This window comes from Natator depressus, chromosome 11, assembly GCF_965152275.1.
Source record: "Natator depressus isolate rNatDep1 chromosome 11, rNatDep2.hap1, whole genome shotgun sequence".
NCBI lineage: Eukaryota > Metazoa > Chordata > Testudines > Cheloniidae > Natator > Natator depressus.
In genome coordinates this window covers 62,673,621-62,685,767 of record NC_134244.1, presented here as the reverse complement: position 1 = coordinate 62,685,767, position 12,147 = coordinate 62,673,621, and the positions used below count along the sequence as shown (strand labels likewise).

Genomic DNA, 12,147 nt, shown 5'->3' with positions numbered 1-12,147 from the left:
TAAAGTTCTTAAACAGGTATTTCGCAGGTTAGAAAGCAACGATTTAGTGTCTTACTTCCTACCCTCAAATAGAATAGGTTTAGGATAGATGAGAGGTAAGTCTTGCAGATGTAAAATAATAAGATTCAAGTATTTACTGTCACTTTACTAACACTTTTGTATTAAAAAACACACAATCCACTTCACTAAGAATGAATTACACAAAACAAAATGTTTCAGAGTAGCAGCCGCGTTAGTCTGTATCCGCAAAAAGAAAAAGGAGGACTTGTGGCACCTTAGAGACTAACCAATTTATTTGAGCATAAGCTTTCGTGAGCTACAGCTCACTTCATCGGATGCCCCACTGAATGCATCCGATGAAGTGAGCTGTAGCTCACGAAAGCTTATGCTCAAATAAATTGGTTAGTCTCTAAGGTGCCACAAGTCCTCCTTTTCTTTTTACAAAACAAAAGTATATTATATTTCATTACTGAATCACCATCCCCCTGAAATCAACAGAAAGATCCACTGATTTCAATGGTGCTGTATCAGCCCTTCAGTTTCCTAAGATTTTCAAGCACTCCTCTAATTGTCAAGTTTATACTACTCAATGCGGGAATCAGGCATAGTATGTGGCTTCCACTGTAAAGAGGAAAGGCACTGGTGGTTAGAGAGGAATTCACATACATGAGAAACAGTTTACCTACTCACTTAGAGCCCAACATTTTTGTGAATGAGACACTGTCTTAAAAAAATTAAATTTTGGGACATCCCAGCTTTACAGTTGCTGTAATTTAAAGACCCCAATCTTGCATTCTGATTGGTACAAATAGACCTGATTACAGGACTAAGGCATAAAGGGTCTCCAAAAAACAAAAACCAGCTAAACAGAAGGGAATGAAGAGACTCTCACCAGAGCATTTCAAAACCTTTTTTTTTTTTTTTTTTTTTTTTTTTAAAAAGCACAATAATACATCAACACATGGTACTCTAACCCTTTACAGTCATCTCTTTGCAGGAGTGGAGGGAGACACTCAATATTCCCCCGTAATTTCCAGCTTTATATACAAGAACCTCTGGAAAAGTTAAAACCTGATTTTTGCCCCCTAACTGAAGAGTTTTATTTCTTTCACACGGTTGATGGCTAGAGTTCTTCCAGAAACACTGGGTTGCTAGCATGACTTTATATATTAAAAAGGGAAAAATTTGTTTTGGAGGGAAAAGACAAGTCACATGTACTTTATAAAAACATATACAAGAATTAAAAAAAAAAAAGTTTTAAACCTACTGTAGGACTCACAAGGGCACCAGAACCTTTGCAGAAGTGTTGGGGGGGACGACAAGGCCCCCACTTTTTAACATTGGCATTGCCCTCCCCAAACTGCAATCTTTGGGCAGGCACAAAACAGCACCAGGAAGGGGTGTGCTTCCAGGTTCGAGCACTGTTGTATCACAACAGTCCTTAAAAAAAAGTTGAGAACGTTGTGCCTTTAAATGAGCTGCAGAGTATTTTAAAAGGTTACTGTCCAAGAAGACGCAGAATCCTAAAGCTGAAGCAGGTGTACAACAGCAAGTGAAAAAAATCACAGATTAAGAATTTCTAGTATGGACATTGAAGAGGAGGAATAAAAACGACAGTCACAATTATCAGAAAGAAGCATAAGCTATCTAAAAAGATTTTTCAGAATTATGGATAATGTGGGAGAGAGAGCAGATATTAACAGAAGTATTGAGAAATAGTATAGGTCCAATCCAGCTATCTTTCTGCCTGCAGAACTCCCACTGAAGAAACTTGCAAGATTAATGGCAAGAGTGAGCACCAAACCAAAGCTAACTACAGTAATGCTTATGGTGAAATTCATTTTTTAGTATTTTAAAGTATTAGCAAGACTGTGTATCTTTCTACTACTATATACCAGGAGTATGCTACAAACAGACATCTGTATCTTTATTATTTGCTCTGCGACATAAGCATCTTCAGTATTTCGACTGAACTTTCATGAAAAGCAATGTGGTGGTAGACTTTGGGAAAGTTTCTTCTTCAGGCCTTTCAAGAATTGAATATTTGCATACCCCACTTTGAAAGAGGATCCCATCAAATCAAGTCTGGCCCAAAACATAAACTCTTTAAAAGTTTTTATTGGAGAAAAATTAGTTCTGCAACAAGCTAAAACCACTACACATGTTTTTATATAGTTTAATTGCAGTTTCTTTAACCAGATATTCCCAGACAGCACAGTGTAGCATACCAGTCAGAGAGTGAAACTAACTAGGCTGTTCAGTATCCAAACTAAATTGAATAAGCATGAAGAGAAAAAGCTTTTCAAATTCAGTTTTAATCTAAGAGATATTTGTGCCATACATGGTGGGGTGTGTTAATAGTAACTGACCCTTTGAACTGAGCTGTCTGCACGCAGCACCTTGTAGGTGTCAAAAATACACCTTTCAAGAGGTCTATTTCTCATCGAATAAAACATCGCCCTACTCTCACAGTAACAACTCCGTCTGGACCGGGGGAAAGGGGAAGAGAACAGCTTCAGGGCCGGCCCGGGCTGGGGGGGTAAAGGCCAGCCCGGACGCTGAGGGGCGGCGGGGACCGATCCACGGCGGGGGCAGGCCAGCTCAGTGGGGGGCGCGGGGGAGACCGTCCCAGGCTTTGGGAGGCGGGTGATGCAGTGCCGGGCTGGGTTTTGGGGGGCAGCTGGCGGGCTGATCCGCGGCGGGGAGGGGAGCGGACCGGGCTTTGGGCGGTTGTTGAGGGAGGACGATCCGTGGGGGCGGGCTGAGGGGACCCGCCGTCCCGGGGGGGGACGATCCGCGGCGGGGCCAGCCCGGGCTGTGTGTGTGTGTGGGGGGGACACACACACACACAAGGCACTAGCGAGGCGCCACTTTCCCGACAGCGGCTCCTCGGACCTGCGGCGCCCCGGCGGCGGCCGGCGCTCCCGCGGCAGGGCTCTCCGGAGGCGGGAAAGGAGCGGTCCCTCCGGGGGGCCAGCCCGTGTCCCCCCGCGGCCGGGCGAAGGGACCGCCGCGGCCGCTGCTCCCCTTGCCCCCGCCGCGGCCGGGCTGCCCCCGCCGCGCTGCGCGCGGGCTGCAGCCAGAGCGGCTGCGGGCCGGCTCCCGCCGCCATTACTCTTTGTTCGCCGCGCTCGGAGCGGCGGCGGCGGCGGGGATGTTGCAGGGCTCGGCTCGGCTCCATCTTTAAAGCGGGCGCCCCTCCCGCTGGCGGTGCAGGCCGGGCCGCGTCCTGCGCCTGTTGCTCCCTGCGCCCCGCCGGCTCCATCCCCCCCTCGGCTGGGCGCCTTCCTCCTCTTACCGGTTACGGGCTGCTCCGTCACTGCTTTCGTTCGCGCCTAGGCTCTCGCCGCAGTTTTATTCTCTCCCCCACGTAACACACCGCGTCAAACTACACCTCCGCCGCGTCACTCACACACAAGGCTCTCCCAGCCCGGCGACAGGCAGGCAGCGGCCGACTGAGGAGAGCCAGCCAGGGAGCAAGCGCCGAGAGCGCCGCGGCCCCGCGCGGAAAACGCCGAGCTCTCACGGAGAAGGCCGAAGCCACACTCCGCGCGGCGGCGCCCGAACGCAGCCGACCGGAGATCACGGAAACAGCCGAATCGATCCGGAAAAGTCCGAAGCGCCTACCTGTGCGCACGGCGACTCCCGAAGGAACACGGAAAAAGCCGAACCGCCGACCGGGTTCACGGCAATGCCCGATTAGGTACGGGAAAAACCGAAGCGCTGGACAACTCGCACGAAAACTCACGGCAGCGCCCGAACAGGTACGGACACGGCCGAAGCGCGGGGCAGCGCTCGGAAACGAACAGCAACCCCCGAAAGCTCACGGAAATGACCGAAGCTCGGGAGGAGTCGCTGAGCGTGGCCCCGAACGGAGAGCGTCGCTCTCCGGAAATGGCCGAAGTGCTGGGGGAGAAGCACGGAAATTCCCGATTGGCGCTGGCCTGCAGGGTGGTGGGGCCCGGCTCCTGGCAGGGAGCCAAAGACCTGAGTGGGGCATGTCCAGAGCCTTTCGGCCCTCGCTGTCATGGAGATGGGAGCAGGGCCCAGCAACCACCCCACGAACCGTGCCCACCTGAGCCCACTGCCAGTGCTGACATAGACCAGCCTGGGCCCCACGCCTCGCCGCCTCTCCCCCACCTGGCCCCCCGGCTGCCTGGCCCGATGCAGGGCACGGGCCCCATGCCTCGCCGGCCCAGCCCCATGCCATGCACGGGCCCCATGCCTCTCCAGCCCTCCCCGCCTGTCCTGGGAAAGATGCACCAGGTACCGCAGCATGGGCAGGGGTCAGCTGGGACATGAGAGCCCCCGTCCGTTGAGGGACCGTTAAGTTCTCCATTGCAATATTCATAAGAGCAGCAGTTTAGGGTACTTGACTAACCTGTCTCCTCCCAACACATTGCAGACACGCTCTCTGCACTCTCACCCCTACCCTGTCTTGCTCCCTCACTCATCGTTAACCTTGCCTGGCTCCTTTCAAGCAATGCCACACCCTCTTGAATCCTAAAGAAATCCTCACTCCCCACTTCCTTCCCACCTTGTCTGCCTCCTTTGAACCCTCCTCCAGTCTGGGTTCCACCTCTTCCCTACCCCTTCTGTTCTCCTTCCTGTTATGTTTTTCTGATTTAGGCCCCAAGCCTGAAGAAGCTCTTTGCTGGCACAAGGATCAGCATACTTCACTCCTTCCAGAATTGGGGTCTTTGGTCTGGTATACACTTCAAATTTAGGTTGCTATTGCTACATGACTCAGGGTTGTTCCATATTCCAGAGCTACATAGCTATGGTAACCAAACCCCCAGTGTAGACACAGATAGATCAGTGAAAGAATACTTCCATCAACCCAGCTACCATTGCTTAGGATGGTGGTGTTCCTACACCAACAAAAAAAAAAACCCTTCCATCAGCCTAGGCTGCATCTACACTATGGGGTCATGCCAGCATAACTAGGGCACCATAGCTATGCAGGTATATTCCTTGTAGTATAGATATGGCCTTAGGCCTGGTCTACACTACGAGTTTAGGTCGAATTTAGCAGTGTTAAATCAATTTAACCCTGAACCCGTCCACACGACGAAGCCCTTTTTTTCGACTTAAAGGGCTCTTAAAGTTGACTTCTTTACTTCACCCCCGACGAGGGGATTAGCGCTGAAATCGGCCTTGCCAGGTCAAATTTGGGATACTGTGGACGCAATTCGACAGTATTGGCCTCAGGGAGTTATCCCAGAGTGCTTGGTTGTGACCGCTCTGGACAGCGCTCTCAACTCAGATACACTGGCCAGGTATACAGGAAAAGGCCCATGAACTTTTGACTCTCATTTCATGTTTGGCCAGCGTGGCGAGCTCACCTGCACAGGTCACCACGCAGAGCTCATCATCACAGGAAACCATGCCGTCCCAGAATCGCCGAAGAGCTCCAGCATGGACCGAATGGGAGGTACAGGATCTGGTCGCTGTATGGGGAGATGAATCCGTGCTGGCAGAACTCCGTTCAAAAAGACGAAATGCCAAAATATTTGCAAAAATCTCCAATGGCATGAAGGACAGAGGCTATAACAGGGACCCGCAGCAGTGCCATGTGAAAATTAAGGCGCTCAGGCAAGCCTACCAAAAACCCAGAGAGGCAAATGATCACTCCGGTTCAGAGCCCCAGACATGCTGCTTCTATGATGAGCTGCATGCCATTCTAGGGGGTGCAGCCACCACTACCCCAACCCTGTGCTTTGACTCCATCCAAGCAGTGGAAGGCAACACGGAAGCGGGTTTTGGGGGCGAGGAAGATGAGGAGGAGGAGGAGGTTGTGTTATACCAATAAAATAAAAACCAGCAGGACCTTATTAAAGGGGAAAAGGCAAAATGCCACAATTATTGTCAATACAGAAAGAATCATAGTAAGCAGTTAGTTAGAGCTATAACATTCCATTCAATTTCATATTTATTCACACATTCATTCACACACACACACACACACACACACACACACACACACACACAGGTTCTGCAAGGTTGTTATCATAGTTACCAGCCTTAGAGTTGCTCATGCCAAGCCACTGGCCAGGTGGCCTGAACATGAGGAGGGAGCAGGGCCTTGTCAGATGCACATCTGATGCTCCTGGAAGTTGGTTTGCAAAATCAGACCCCAAAGTTCTCACTTTCTAGAGTCCATTTTTATAGGAATTTCTTCCTATGCCAGTCTCTGGGAATTGCTTCATTATGCTGTTGCTGTATCAATCAGCAGATGGCACATTCCTGATGGCTCCGTGCTGCCAGATGTTATCTTGTTCTTTGGTTCTCCCATTCTTGAGGCTGTTGGGTGGATTCCAGTCTGCCCTCTGGGGATCCTTTGGTTATTTCCACTTGACGCCTTCTTCAACCGATGGACACTGGATTCTTAGGCTGGCGCCTCCCTGATCATTCAGTTATTATCCACACCAAGCATCCATCCACATACATCTTCTATCTCTATTTTAATCACAATTGTTAACAAAGCGAGATGAATACAACAAAAGGGCAGGGAGTCTCTGTGTTCTGTTTCTGTTGTTACAGAGTATTGCTTTGAGTCTCTCTCTCTGTGAGTGGTTGTTGTTACAAAGAATTGCTTTGAGAACAGACTTTGTCTTAGAATGTACTAACACAATTAGCAGCTTGCAAGTTTCACACACAGAGGGAGAGAAACAGTACCAAAAACCAAGAGACCTCTTAATTAGTAATACCCTGGAATTTAAACTATGGGGAATCAAACTCATTTGTGATTTTAATACAGAATTTCTTTAATATGATCCAACAGTTGCAGATAGCTCACAGCAAGGAAGTGGAGAAACTGGTTTCCCCAACAGCCAGGATCTGTTTATCACCCTGGACCTGGACCCAGTATCCCCCGAACCCCCCCATGGCGGGGTCCCGGACCCTGAAGGCGGAGAAGGGACCTCTGGTGAGTGTACCTTTATAAATATTATACATGGTTTAAAAGCAAGCTTGTTTAATGATTAATTTGCCCTGGCATTCACGGCCAGTACAGCTACTGGAAAAGTCTGTTAACATGTCTGGGGATGGAGTGGAAATCCTCCTGGGACATCTCCATAAAACTCTCCTGGATGTATTCCCAAAGCCTTTGCAAAAGGTTTCTGGGGAGGGCAGCCTTATTCCGTCCTCCATGGTAGGACACTTTACCACGCCAGGTCAGTAGCACGTAGTAGGGAATCATTGCAGAACAAAGCATTGCAGCATATGGAGTCAGTGTTTGCTGGCATTCAAACAACATCCGTTCTTTATCTCTCTGTGTTACCCTCAGGAGAGTGATATCATTCATGGTCACCTGGTTGAAATAGGGTTGTTTTAGTAAGCAGACATTCAGAGGTGCCCATTCCTGCTGGGCTGTTTGCCTGTGGAGGAAGAGAAATCTTCCCTGCTGTTAGACATGTGGTGGGGGGAGGGTAAAGCCATCATCCCAAAGAATTGGGGGTGGGGGTGGGGGTGGGGGCGGGGTGGGTTAGTTGGATTTCTGCTGCACGTGAACCCGGAAACCGCAGCCCCCTCCCTTTAAATTGCCAACCCATTTTTAGTGGCCAGCACAACGGCTACTTCGTATGGGAAATGAGGGCGCTGCTGTTTGAAACCGTTCCCACATGTTATGAAGGTTAAAGAAGCCAAAAGACTGGGGCTTACCATGGCTGCCTGCAAGCCGAATTCTGTTGCCCGGCCCTGCGTGAATGATCTCTCATACCAAACCGGCATATCCTCAATAAGAGGCAAAATGCGACCTTGTAATGAAAGCACATGTGCTATGTAATGTTAACAGCAAGGTTTACCGTGAAAGAGTGTACCCATTCTTCTATAAAATGTGTCTTTTTAACTATCACTTTCCCATTTTTCCCTCCACCTGATGCATATGTTTCTCCTTTCCAGAGGCTAGCGAAGATTAGAAGGCGAAAAAAACGCACTCGTGATGAAATGTTCTCTGACCCCATGCTGTCCTCCCACACTGACAGAGCACAGCAAAATACTTGGAGGCAGACAATCTCATACTGCAGGAAAACACAATATGACCGCGAGGAGAGGTGGCGGGCTGAAGATGGTAGGTGGCGTCAGCTTGCTGAAAGAAGGCAGGAGTCAATGCTCAGGCTGCTGGAAGATCAAACTCATATGCTCCAGTGTATGGTTGAGCTGCAGAAAAGCCAGCGGGAGCACAAATTGGTGCTACAGCCCCTGTGTAGCCAACCGCCCTCCTCCCCAAGTTCCACAGCCTCCTCACCCAGACACCCAAGAACGCGGTCGGGGGGCCTCCGGCCACCCAGCCACTCCACCCCAGAGGATTGCCCAAGCAACAGAAGGCTGGCATTCAATAAGTTGTAAAGTTTTAAAGTGCTGTGTGGCCTTGTCCTTCCCTCCTCCACCACCCCTCCCGGGCTACCTTTGCAATTATCCCCCTATTTGTGTGATGAATAAATAAAGAATGCATGAATGTGAAGCAACAATGACTTTATTGCCTCTGCAAGCGGTGATCGAAGCCGGGAGGGGAGGGATGCTTAGCTTACAGGAAAGTAAAGTGAACCCAGGGTGGTGGTGGTGGTGGGTTTCCATCAAGGAATAACAAACAGAACTTTCACACTGTAGCCTGGCCATTCCTGAAACTGGTTTTCAAAGCTTCTCTGATGCGCACCGCACCCTCCTGTACTCTTCTAACTGCCCTGGTGCCTGGCTGCACGTAGTCAGTGGCCAGGCGATTTGCCTCAACCTCCCACCCCGCCATAAACATCTCCCCCTTACTCTCACAGATATTGTGAAGTGCACAGCAAGCAGTAATAACAATGGGAATATTGGTTTCGCTGAGGTCTAACGAGTCAGTAAACTGCGCCAACGTGCTTTTAAACGCCCAAATGCACATTCTACCACCATTCTGCACTTGCTCAGCCTATAGTTGAACAGCTCCTGACTACTGTCCAAAGTGCCTGTGTATGGCTTCATGAGGCTGGGTCCCCAAGGATAACTATAGGCATTTCAACATCCCCAATGGTTATTTTCTGGTCTGGAAAGCAAGTCCCCTGCTGCAGCTGTTGAAACAGACCAGAGTTCCTGAAGATGTGAGCATCGTGTACCTTTCCCAGCCATCCCACGTTGATGTTGGTGAAACGTCCCTTGTGATCCACCAGTGCTTGCAGCACTATTGAAAAGTACCCCTTGCGGTTTATGTACTCGCCTCCTTGGTGCTCCGGTGCCAAGATAGGGATATGGGTTCCATCTATCGCCCCACCACATTTAGGGAATCCCATTGCATGAAAGCCATCCACTATGACCTGCACATTTCCCAGAGTCACTTCCCTTGATATCAGCAGCTCAGTGATAGTATTGGCTACTTGCATCACAGCAGCCCCCACAGTAGATTTGCCCACTCCAAACTGATTCCCGACTGACCGGTAGCTGTCTGGCGGTGCAAGCTTCCACAGGACTATCGCCACTTGCTTCTCAACTGTGAGGGCTGCTCTCATCTTGGTATTCTTGTGCTTCAGGGCAGGGGAAAGCAAGTCACAAAGTTCCATGAAAGTGCCCTTACGCATGTGAAAGTTTTTCAGCCACTGGGAATCGTCCCAGACCTGCAACACTATGCGGTCCCACCACTCTGTGCTTGTTTCCCGGGCCCAGAATTGGCGTTCCACGCCATGAACCTGCCCAACTGACACTATGATGTGCACATTGCAGGGGCCTGTACTTTGTGAGAAGTCTATGTCCATGTCCTCATCACTGTCGTCACCGCGCTGCAGTCGCCTCCTCCTCGCCTGGTTTCGCTTTTCTTGAAGGTTATGGTTCTGCATATCCTGCTGGATAATGCGTGCGGTGTTTACAGTGCTCATAATTGCCGCGGTGATCTGAGCGGGCTCCATGTTCCCAGTGCTACGGCGTCTGCACTGAAAAAAGGCATGAAACGATTGTCTACCGTTGCTTTGATGGAGGGAGGGGCTACTGACAACATGGTTTACAGGGTTGGCTTACAGAGAATTAAAATCAACCAAGGGGGTGGCTTTGCATCAAGGAGAAACAGAATGGCCCCCTCAAGGATAGAACTCAAAACCCTGGGTTTAGCAGGCTGTTGATTTCACGGAGGGAGGGAGGAAGGGGGGAGGAAATGAATCCAAAACAAATCTGGTCTATTTCTTGTTTTAATCCACTTCATCTATCTTTATACATCTTGCTGGCAGCAGACGGTGCAGTACGACTGCTAGCCATCGTCATCTCCTGGGTGCTCAGCAGAAGACGGTGCGGCATGACTGCTGGCCATCGTCGTCTCCTGGCTGCTCATTAGAAGATGGGGCAGTACAACTGCTGGCAGGACTGAATCGCCATGAGACGAAATTTAAAAGGGTAATGCCCTGGCTGAGTCACTCCCATGCTTGCCCAGGTGCCCCGACCGACCTCACTGAGATCGGCTAAAAGAGCACCCTGGAGTACGGCGACGATGGCTACCAGTCATACTGCACTGTCTGCTGCCAAAAGGCAATGAGCTGCTGTTGTGTAGCAATACAGTACCGCGTCTGCCAGCACCCAGGATACATACGGTGACGGTGAACTGAGCGGGCTCCATGCTTGCCATGGTATGGCATCTGCATGGGTAACCCAGGAAAAAAGGCGCAAAATGATTGTCTGCCGTTGCTTTCACGGAGGGAGGGAGGGAAGGGGGGGCCTGACGATATGTACTCAGAACCATACGCGACAATGTTTTTGCCCCACCAGGCATTGGGATTTCTACCCAGAATTCAAATGGGCGGCAGAGACTGCGGGAACTGTGGGATAGCTACCCACAGTGCAATGCTCTGGAAGTCGACGGTTGCCTCGGTACTGTGGACACACTCCACCGACTAAATGCACGTAGAGCATTTGTGTGTGGGGACACACAATCGACTGTATAAAAACACTTTCTACAAAACCAATTTCTATACATTCGACCTAATTTCGTAGTGTAGACATAGCCTTAGACTCTAAATTCTTTAGGGACGCTGTCTTTATGGCTGTAAAGCATGATACAAATGCTAAATAACTGATAAACACAAAGCCTGCTGTGACCACATCAAAACCAGTTAGTGCTGTAATAACTGTCCTGAAGGCTCAGGGCAATTGTTTTTGCCTTCCTGAAAAAATGCTCCTAAAATTCCTATAAGTTTGAGTAGCCAACCTCAAAACTGAAAGGACACACCCAGAGGATCATGCCTTCTTTTCTTTTGGAAAGGGCCTAGAACACAGGGTGTGCTACCAGAAATTAATATATAACAACAATTTTAAGAACAATACATTCTCAGGCAGCAAAACCCCAACTTCACCGGGCTCAATGTAATCTTCAAACTCCTTTGCTTCTGCCATAACATGGAAAACCTGAAACTTCCTGGAAAAAAGTAGTGAAATACAATACACACAGGGCCTAATTCTCCATGGTCTGCCCTTTGTGTAGTCATTGACACCAGTGCAAAGTGGCTGCAAAACATTCCCAGATCAGTATGGTTATTAGAGCTGGTTGAAAAATGGTGGCGGGGAGGGTTGTTCCCACAGAAAATGTTAAGTGTCAGTGAAAAATTGAAAATGCAACTGAAAATATTTAGATTATGAAATGTCACCGCACTGCCTCATGGGAGTTGTATGTAGGGCAGGTGCCTGATTGTCCCATTCTCCTCTATAAGCCAAGCTCTCTGATTGGACTACATCTCCTAGGTTCCAGCATGGAATTCCCAGCTTAGTGAGTGCAGACAGTGCTTCATGGCAGTTGGTCAAAATCTTTTGGTTTTTGATTTTTCACTGAAAGCTTGAAATTTTCTGTGGAAAGCAGGCCCTTTTCATAAAAACAGTCATATAATTGAAAACCCAACTTTCCACCAAAAAATAGTTTTAATGGAAAATGTTTGACTAGCCCTCATAGTAATCCGCTTTGCATTCAGTTTGTATTGGTGTAATGACTATGTAAAGTCTAGGGCAACTGAGAACCAGCCTCAAAAGCTTTCTTTCCTAGGCTTCTTGGAAAACCTGGGAGGTTCCCCTCAGTTAAGAAAATCTTGCCAGAGAATGAAATCACATACAACTAGAAATACCCTGCAACCGCAATTGTGGGCACAGCAAACAATTCTTTACTATACAAAGAGGCATTTAAAGCACTAACACTTTTCCCAGGTA

At 49.1% G+C, this 12,147-nt stretch overlaps 2 protein-coding genes across 2 annotated transcripts in view; one reads left to right on the top strand and one right to left on the bottom strand.

The window, feature by feature from the left end:
* Window positions 1-3,523, bottom strand: part of CREB1 (cAMP responsive element binding protein 1) — a 46,406-nt gene extending 42,883 nt beyond the window's left edge. Inside the window, exon 1 of the mRNA XM_074968018.1 lies at window positions 3,299-3,523. The gene's annotated coding sequence lies outside the window, so the exon portion shown is untranslated. The remainder of the gene's footprint in view (window positions 1-3,298) is intronic.
* Window positions 2,650-8,349, top strand: LOC141995858 (uncharacterized). Its single transcript, XM_074967309.1, has 4 exons — window positions 2,650-3,300; window positions 3,420-3,764; window positions 6,785-6,928; window positions 7,903-8,349. The coding sequence occupies exons 1-4, from the start codon at window positions 2,650-2,652 to the stop codon at window positions 8,347-8,349; spliced, it is 1,587 nt and encodes a 528-aa protein (XP_074823410.1).
* The last annotated feature ends 3,798 nt before the right edge of the window (window positions 8,350-12,147 follow it).